General features: G+C 40.6%; 1 protein-coding gene across 2 annotated transcripts; it reads left to right on the top strand.

Annotated features, from left to right (window-relative positions):
- Window positions 1-598: 598 nt before the first annotated feature.
- On the top strand, window positions 599-5,978 carry nr4a2a (nuclear receptor subfamily 4, group A, member 2a). 2 transcript variants are annotated; one of them, XM_062458024.1, is made up of 8 exons: window positions 617-749; window positions 1,251-1,358; window positions 1,618-2,489; window positions 3,090-3,219; window positions 3,430-3,593; window positions 3,965-4,167; window positions 4,326-4,504; window positions 4,610-5,978. In XM_062458024.1, exons 3-8 carry the CDS (start codon window positions 1,620-1,622, stop codon window positions 4,864-4,866), a joined length of 1,803 nt encoding a protein of 600 aa, XP_062314008.1. In that variant the 5' UTR covers window positions 617-749; window positions 1,251-1,358; window positions 1,618-1,619; the 3' UTR covers window positions 4,867-5,978. The 2 variants fall into 2 exon arrangements, with proteins under 2 accessions (XP_062314007.1, XP_062314008.1); XM_062458023.1 differs by lacking the exon at window positions 1,251-1,358 and having other exon boundaries at window positions 599-749.
- The last annotated feature ends 3,685 nt before the right edge of the window (window positions 5,979-9,663 follow it).

Here is a 9,663-nt window from a genome sequence, read left to right on the forward strand (position 1 = left end):
CCTACTGTTTCATTATCTAACCGAACAGGTGTAAGTACACCAACAATCACAGCTCTATCCTCCATAGCTGACTGGTGGTTGTGCACTTTTGAACAAATAAATCACGGATACATGTTTTAGTAACATTAAGTAATCACTCATATTGACAAAAGAAAAACATCAAATCAAAAAACAGACCAACGTATAGGGAAGTATGTCTCATCTGTAGAGTTAGCAGGCAGAACCTAACAACCTGTCACAAACCTGAATACATCAAATAACAAAGGATATAGTGGATCAGGTCAGAGGTAACACAAAATAAACATACAAAAAGTATAATTTCACGCTTTTATACAGTTCAGTCATATTGATTTCCATACAATTATGTTATATCATGTACTGCATAGCTGATTATGTGCTTTCCATAGTGAGAGCAGTATAGTTGAACACAGGCTGGGTGAGAACCATACCCTTCTGCATCTGGATGTGGACGACGTTCCGAAACGGATTGGTGCATGTCACTGTCGACGCAGATGACGTTCTGCTGTGAAACACGTGGGCCGCTGAGCCCACAGCTCACATAAACAAAGGCACATTGGGCTGACGGAGTAGTCGATGCTTGTGTCGCGCTCAGTGCTCGGAGAGTCACACCGATTACTAGGTATTGTAGGCTCTCCTCTCTCAAGCTTTGGAGCTTAAACAGAAATTCACGAAAACCGTCCACATGCTTAATGCATGGATTGTCAACCACGTTTCTGATGTGAAAGAAGGTGAGTTTATTTCGTTTTTTACAAATTATGTGTCAGAAGTCAGATTTGTGCTGTGCAAGCTAGAGTTGACCATTTCCCCACAGACGTTTAAACCTTACTTTTGTAAAAAAAAAAACTAAACAAAAAACACAACATTACACTGCTCGGTACTTGTGTGCTTAGAATGGATACATTTGACCAGATTCACAATCTCGGCATTTATGGGAGAAGTTGCGAAAGACTTGCTTGTACTGACGCGCGCGGTGATCTGTTCCGCAAAGAGCAAACTTCCAGCAGCTGCATCTTATCAACTTTGTACGTTTAAAATGTTTAAACTGTTTAAAACAAATATTCGGAATGTAGCTTCTCTCACAGATTCAATGTGGGAAGTGCATGTTTATATTTGACTGGATATCAAGCCTAGGTGTGCGTAAATGACAGATTCTTGACGATTTCTTGGATTTATTTTCTGATGGAATAGCATTTTCAAGGAACATAAATCAAAGTTATCTATTTCATTAGGGGAAGATTCCTGAAAAGAGACGCTTTCTTGAAACCTGAATCCCATACAACATCTGTCAGCTTTAGCTACCCATTTCAAGTGTCACCGAAAAACAGTAAAGACGTAAGGTACGAACTTCTAGATTCTATTTTCACACAAGACACATCACATTTAGCCCAGAATATATCCAGACAGTTCCGATTAAAGACAGAGTAAATGAATTTAATAGTTACTTTAACATCTTGAAACACGCGTAATTGTTAATAATGCTCAATGTACAATGCAGAACCATTATTAATTTGTATTGTACTGTTGATGAATCAATAATGTGAAGCTTAATTTAGAAAGTTTGTGGAAATGAAAAAACGGTGCCACTTTCGTTTCCAGCCATGCCCTGCGTCCAGGCTCAGTATGGGTCATCACCTCAAGGAGCCAGTCCTGCTTCCCAGAGCTACAGCTACCACGCCGCCGGAGAGTACAGCTGCGACTTCTTAACACCTGAGTTTGTTAAGTTTAGTATGGACCTGACCAACACGGAGATCACTGCCACAACGTCTCTCCCTAGTTTCAGCACGTTCATGGACAACTATAACACAGGTTACGACGTAAAACCGCCCTGTCTGTATCAAATGCCCCACTCTGGAGAGCAGTCCTCCATCAAGGTCGAGGACGTCCAGATGCACAGCTATCATCAGCAGACTCACCTGCCTCCGCAGTCAGAAGACATGATGACCCACTCCGGGCCCATGTACTTCAAGCCCTCCTCACCTCACGCCCCGAGTACGCCAAACTTCCAGGTCCAACCCAATCACATGTGGGAGGATCCTGGCTCTCTTCACAGCTTTCATCAGAACTATGTGGCGGCGACCACTCACATGATAGAACAGCGCAAAAACCCGGTGTCAAGGCTTTCATTATTCTCCTTCAAACAGTCCCCTCCCGGTACCCCTGTGTCGAGTTGCCAGATGCGATTCGATGGCCCACTGCACGTTTCAATGAGCCACGACAACCCCGGTGGACACCGTGGCTTGGATAGCCAGAGTTTCGCGGTGCCGAGTGCCATTAGGAAACAAGCTGGCCTCGCGTTTCCCCACTCCCTGCAGCTGGGGCACGGGCACCAGTTGATGGACAGCCAAGTTCCATCGCCCCCGTCCCGAGGATCTCCGTCAAACGAGGGTCTGTGCGCAGTGTGTGGGGACAACGCCGCTTGCCAGCATTATGGAGTGCGAACCTGCGAGGGGTGTAAAGGATTTTTTAAGGTGAGCTTTCGTTAAATACCAGTTTGTGTTGTTATTACACATTTCGTTAGCATTTTTTTCATAATTGTCTCAGGTGGAAAAAAGCGGGATTTTAACAGGCCCGTTTTTGTCAGCATTTGTGAAGGATAAAAATAGGCCTATACCTTGTAATTTTTACATGAGAACATTTATAGTAACATATAGGCATTATAACAATTAATGTAAACTATATGCGTCATACTGTGTCCATTTGTTATGGTGGTGATTGTGAAATATGACAAAGATAACTGTAATTTCTTGTACTATCTTGTACAATATATTGTATAGGCTATCTTGTACATGAGCACTTGATAGAAGTCACAGTGGCAAATGTGAATGGTCACTTTATTTCAAACCTCAGTTTAAAAATGTAAACTTATGTTTTTATAAAAAGCCGGGCTGGGAGGCACGGTAACATATGAATGGCCACGGAATTGTATTTACCCAAACGGTGCTTCGCATATATAAACTTTAGAAGCATGTACTGAGCAGTCATACAATATCAACCGTGTTTTAGAGCGCAGCCTGGATTTGTGGAAACTCTGTTACCGATTCTGAAAAGTATGAATTTTTATTTTGCAGCGCACCGTTCAGAAAAATGCTAAATACGTGTGCTTAGCGAACAAAAACTGTCCTGTGGATAAACGCAGAAGAAACCGGTGTCAATACTGCCGTTTCCAAAAGTGCCTTGTCGTCGGAATGGTGAAAGAAGGTAAGGGAAGGCTACTTTGTTGGTATTTGTCTGTGCCATGCAGGCAGACTGGCTGGCATCAGCTGCGCGCAAAAGAGCAATTTGACTCCCCCAGTCCATGTTAATCTTTCACTCTTTTCAAAGCTGACATTTAGATTTTTCTAAATTCTTTTGCGCAGCACGATTCACTTATTACATGGCCTTTATATTGTATTTTCTTTTTCTTGAAAGTTGTTCGAACTGCAAGTCTAAAGGGCCGAAGAGGCCGCCTGCCATCCAAACCCAAGAGTCCACAGGACCCCGCCCCGCCGTCACCGCCCGTCAGCCTCATCAGCGCGCTCGTTAGAGCCCATGTGGACTCCAACCCCTCCATGTCTGCCTTGGACTATTCAAGAGTGAGTATAAAAAGATTCAACTTCTGTCACATATTGTGTAGAAAGAGACACCGAAACATTTCTGTTGACTTATACCGTCATCAGACAACTCACTAACAACACAGAGAATGGCCTCTCTGATTTAGGTGTGCAGTCATCTTACAATTTATGGACGAAGTTTTGTGCGAGACATCGTGCACTGCTAACTTTGTCAGGCTTTTTAAAGTGGCATATTTTACTAAGAAAATTGCTTTGGAATGGAGAACTCAATAAAAAGAAGACATGAATTTAATAGTATAAAAGCACTCCCCCCTCCTAGAAATAGGCTTTGCAATTTCACGGGTTATATATTTTAAAGGACCTCATTAAGTCCTGTTTAAATTAAATTCCAGTTTCAGGCTAACCCTGACTACCAAATGACTGGAGACGACACACAGCACATCCAGCAGTTCTATGATCTCCTGACCGGCTCCATGGAGATTATCAGGGGTTGGGCCGAGAAGATCCCCGGGTTTCCTGATCTACCGAAGCAGGATCAGGATCTTCTCTTCGAATCCGCCTTCTTGGAACTCTTCGTTCTGCGTCTCGCATACAGGTAAGCCGCGTAATTATGAAGTAACCTCGACTATAATGACAATCTACCCCCTTCAAGCTCCACTGCTTTGGATTTTATTGTCTACCCAATAATTAGGAGCCTCTTAAATCCCCATTTATTGCTCAAAGTAATTAATGACACCATGTTATTAATTGCAGGTCCAACTCAGTGGAAGGCAAACTGATCTTCTGCAGCGGAGTGGTCTTGCACAGGCTTCAGTGCGTGCGCGGATTTGGAGAGTGGATAGACTCGATTGTGGAGTTTTCCTCCAACCTGCAGAGCATGAATATAGACATATCAGCATTCTCCTGCATCGCCGCCCTGGCTATGGTAACAGGTGCGTAAATAATCTTTGAGTTAATCACAGTTGCGTCAGAATTGAATGGGCTCTCCAATATTATTTAAAGAGTTTTAAGTAATTTGTGCTATATTAATATTGCAGAGCGACATGGGCTGAAGGAACCCAAGAGAGTTGAGGATCTTCAAAACAAGATAGTGAACTGCCTAAAAGACCAAGTGACATTCAATGGCGGAGGCTTGAATCGGCCGAACTATTTGTCAAAACTTTTGGGCAAGCTGCCAGAACTCCGCACGCTATGTACACAAGGTCTGCAGCGCATCTTCTACTTAAAACTCGAAGACTTAGTCCCTCCGCCAGCAATAATTGACAAACTTTTTCTTGACACACTACCGTTTTAAATTGACACTTGACCATTAACGAGACCTCAACGAACTTCCACAGACTCGGTTTGAGTCAGCCTGACAGATTTTTAAGATTTTATCTCTGAATATTTGCAAGCTCCATATAGGCTTATAGAACAACGATGCCAGATACATTGTGAGGATCTATAAGATAGATGCAAAGAAGAAAGAGAGGAATTTGAGCTCCCTGGTTAATTTTCTTTCATGTGATGAATTATTGTGAGTAGGGAAACGAACTGCCCACTCCGGGGAAACTTTTCTCCATGGACTTCTCGACAAAGTTAAAACTGTCTTGCAACATATATTCCTTTTTGTTTACTAAGCAGCTCCATTATCTGCTCCAATGATAATGCGTATTCAGATGTATTATATTCCATTTATATATACACATATATGATAGATTATGTGATGCGTCCAATGCGTCAGTTTATAACACGTGTACAAAGTTTGTTACGATGACAACATTTAATTTTCTTTGTTTTAATGACTCGTGCCTATGTGTTTCTGCCAGGATCCCGCGGTTTGAAAATATTCCGAAAAGACAACGCATGTTGTAGTTTTTTTATAGGCACATGCTATCGAGGTGATGTTGTCTATATTACACATGATATTCCGGACACTATGTAGTCTGCTAGATTTGATAAGGATTCGTAGTACTGGCACACCTTTTATGTACGACGCATATGTAGACACGTATCTCCATCTGTATAGACAATATGTAGACACGTATCTCCATCTGTATAGACAATGAGGGACCCATGGTGTTTGTAAACCTGTCAGACATTCCTTGTTTGTATGTGTTGTAAGTATTGTTGCTGTTGAATATAAACGTTTCTCTATATTTATTATTTCTATGTTGCCAAAAGCTAAATTAAGCATGGTGCAATTTAAATGATTTCAAACCATCTGAATTCCTACTGAGCACGTTGTCTATGTTCTATGTCTTATAGACGTCTAGATAGTTATAATTTAAACACATCTGAAAATGAAAAAGCATCATATATAAAAGGTTGATGAGTGTATGGTACATCTTTATCATGGTGTATCATGGTGTAATAATATTAGACTATTGCAATGCATTTGGTGCCGAATTCCAAAAGCTTAGAGAGAAAGAGATATTTAATGTTTACAAATAAAACTTTTAAAATCAAATTTCCTTGCAAAACAATTTCTCTTATCTGACTTTATTCAATAACTATGGCTAGAATAAACGAAACTAATTAAATTCAAAATATGGTTGGAAAAATATCCAAAGCCTGTAGCGTTTAGGCCACGTTTGTTATATGAACGGGCGCGTTAGTTATTTCAATATATTTAAAGCGTGCAAAGTTTCAGAGTGTGGTTCTACTTGATCTTTGATTTTGGTTTTTGGAACTGGCCATGTTGCTCAAATTTTACGTGCTTAATCAAATAAATCAGTTCCTTAATTTACAAGTAAAGGCTATGCTAGAGCCTATCATCAACTTCTAAATTCGCCGTCTAATGGCGTTGGCTATTCACAAATTATTAATCCTTCTGTCTAAATAGTAGGATATAACATTCAATATTGTAGATGGAGAAGAGCCAACTGGGTACACCGCTGCGTTTAAGAAGTAGGCATACTGAAGGAGACTGAATCACGGCTGTATTGAGAATAAGGAGAAAAGAACTACACGGACTGGAAACATTCAGTTATTTGTCAGTTGGTAGGGCCACCTATTTCTACATAACATGGTGATCATGCTAAAGACTATTCGTTCTCCGTACCTAAGCCTGTCCAGCCAACCCATGTTGTCTTTGCTTCATCCTGCTTTTTAATAGCAGGAAAACATTTTATTCAAAATATTATACTGTAGCAGTGTTCAAATTAGTCAACACATGTATTTGATTATCGTTGAATCGAAATTACTTTTACAATTGACAGAAGTGCAGGCATAGGCTACTAATGAGATATACAGGCTTTTTGGTATGTGTACCAGATGAAAATAAAATAGATTAAAAATACGAAGTTCGGCTAATGTGATCGTTTATAGTGATCAATAAAACGAAGATGAACAATGACTGATGCTTTTGTATCATAACTCATCGTAACTAATATTGTGAAGAATATCAGAACTATTCCCAGTTCCTCGAGTCCAGTTGCAGGGATTTAGCCTAACCTTCACACGGAGTCACGAGCCACGCAGGGCACGCTGACTAAATGCCATTGTGCCAGTGGTTCTGCTTGGCACGTTTGAGGGAAAAGAAAAAACGGTTAAAATCGATGTTTTATTTTGACGATCAAGGACAAATAAACACTTTAAAAAACTTTGATTTACAAGGGTGTAATTTCACTGGCTATTTAAAATAGCCTAAGTTCCTTTTTTTTCAAGACTTGTTTCTGTCTCGACATCATCCTAACTGTACTCTGAACCCACCTGGGAATGTAACTTTCCTGCCGCGGAACAGACATATAGGGCCTACACAGCTGTGATGGCTATTCTTCCTGTATTGTATCCTCTGTTTGACATGTAGGCTATTATAACTTTGAATTAGGCTACTGGAGGGTGTTTTCTAGTGAGATATATTTGCTTTAGCCTAATCGTTTACTATAGCAACTTTTCATTATTGATGCTGTTTAGAACACCGCCGCGTTAGTTTCGTAGGAATTCTGTAGCAATGTCAAATCTAATTCACGTCAATGTCTCCCAAAAGAAAAGTGACGTCAGCCTCGGAGGCTATGTCTGGGACCTCCACAATGATCCGATATTTATCATATCATTAAACTGGCAGTAACAGCTTCAACTGAAGGTTCCAGGCAGGAGGCAATGCATTGTCAAAAAAATTATTTCGTCAATGCAAATGTACTAATTGTAAGACAAATTGGTATTAAATTCAGAACCGGTTTGCTGACATTTAGCAGATCTGTTAAAAGGGTGCTTTGCAATGCCATGACACAAGTTCATTTAATGTTGACTCAAACGATAGTTTGGTTTGAATTTCGCCACACAATAAAAATGACACATGTATGTAGCAAACACTTCTGACAGTCGTTGTGCATGATTATACATATTAGGGTACTTTAAGTCAAAAGTCATTTAGATCTCACAGTCTAATTTCCCCATTCTTGACATCAATGGTGGTTTTTACGTCCTCGCAGAGAGTCTTTGTAGACTTAATAATCCAACATGACTTCATGTGTCGGCACAAAGAAATACAGCAGCAGGAAGTGCCGGTCCAGATAAGTACCTACAGGCTCCTGCCTGGTCAGAGAGGAATTAAGACAAAGCTAGTAGTCTCAGAGATAAGAAGAAGCAAAAATAGCTCCCTAACCACCTCGAAAAGAGGCGGAATTGTGCCCCAAAGGTCCGCTGCTAAGTGCTCGCACAGGTAGTGAGAAAGCCTCCAAATTATAAGGGTAGGCCTACATCACATCCAGCGAGAGTGCTAGTTCATAGGGGCCACCATTAACTCATTCAGGCCTGCAAGGCATGCAAGTCAACTGCTATACTTGAACGTTTCGAGTTTCTAGAGTGTTCCCTCAACTCTGAGCGATCCATTTAATCTTTCTTTGGGTTTGTCCAAGGCAGCGAGACTGCAGAATCGGTATTGTTGCAATGCCATGTGATGTGATAACGTAATGATAACAATTTAGTATCACAAAGTAAAAAAAAATCATAGCTTCATAACTGACTGTGCGTAATTTCATGTTCTAAACTAAATAGCTGTCAGGAGCTGTTAAAGACTTGTGTTGTTTCAGGTATGGAATGGTCCTTGACAGACTTACTCCAGAATGTGACGTTATCAAGCCGAATCTCTATTCCCCAGGTTGTCCTGGTGTTACACGACGCCAGCTGGCAGCTGTTGTTCTGCTTGGCAGAAGTTCCATTGGGCTTATGGGCCTGTAGTTGCCAAATGTACATTCAGGAACGAAAAGGATCCGAAGTGATGCAAAAAAGATGATTCATTCTGACCACTGACCCCTGAGGCACCTGTAAAATGTGTGAAAACTGAGACATGTCGAGTTAGGAGTTAGGTTCACACTATAGTCGCGTTAGGAGTTAGGTTCTATAGGAAACCAGGATAACATAACACGATAAGTGTTGGCCACATTACTATGTCACTATAACACTGTAAAAACATGACTATGAACAACAAACAATAAAAATCACCTTTAATTAGGTCATATAATATATTGCCTTTTAGCAAGGGGTTCATTCCTCAGAGATACATTTATTATGAAATCTGTTGAAATACTTTCTGTGGGAATAGTGAAGGGTGCAAGGTAAAGAAGAATACAATTAGAACTAGTGGGCAAACTTATCTCAAATAAATATGAGTGCAGAGTAGTAAGATCACAGCAATCTGATTCTTCAATCAATCACTTACTGTCTGAATCGAACTGTTTGTACAACTTGTGTTTATGTTTTATACAGCCTTCTTGTAAACAGTTGTATTGAGCTCCTCTATCAGACAATGGTCCTCAAAGACATTTCACTCTAATCTTAATATTTTGAAGTGTGTCATCAATTTGGTCATTTTCCAGCTGAAGGGATATTTTCCTTTGGGCTTTCTCTGGGTTTCCCTTAGTTCTTAGCTGCAGTCCTGTCAGATCGAAGAGTTTGCCTTGGTCTGCTCAGGACACGGTTTTGCTCTCATGACATACTAAGATCAACTCATGATTTGACCGACTTCAGTTTACCGTACATTCTATTAAATTAATAGACTGACTTTCAAGAAGAGAATCAAAATCAAACTGCCAGGTCTCTGTCTCTCTGCCTTTCAGCCTGTCTGTCTGCTTGTCTCCCTGTCAGCCTGTCTGTCTGCCACACCCCA

The sequence above is a fragment of the Osmerus eperlanus genome, chromosome 3 (assembly GCF_963692335.1).
Source record: "Osmerus eperlanus chromosome 3, fOsmEpe2.1, whole genome shotgun sequence".
NCBI classification, from domain to species: Eukaryota; Metazoa; Chordata; class Actinopteri; order Osmeriformes; family Osmeridae; genus Osmerus; species Osmerus eperlanus.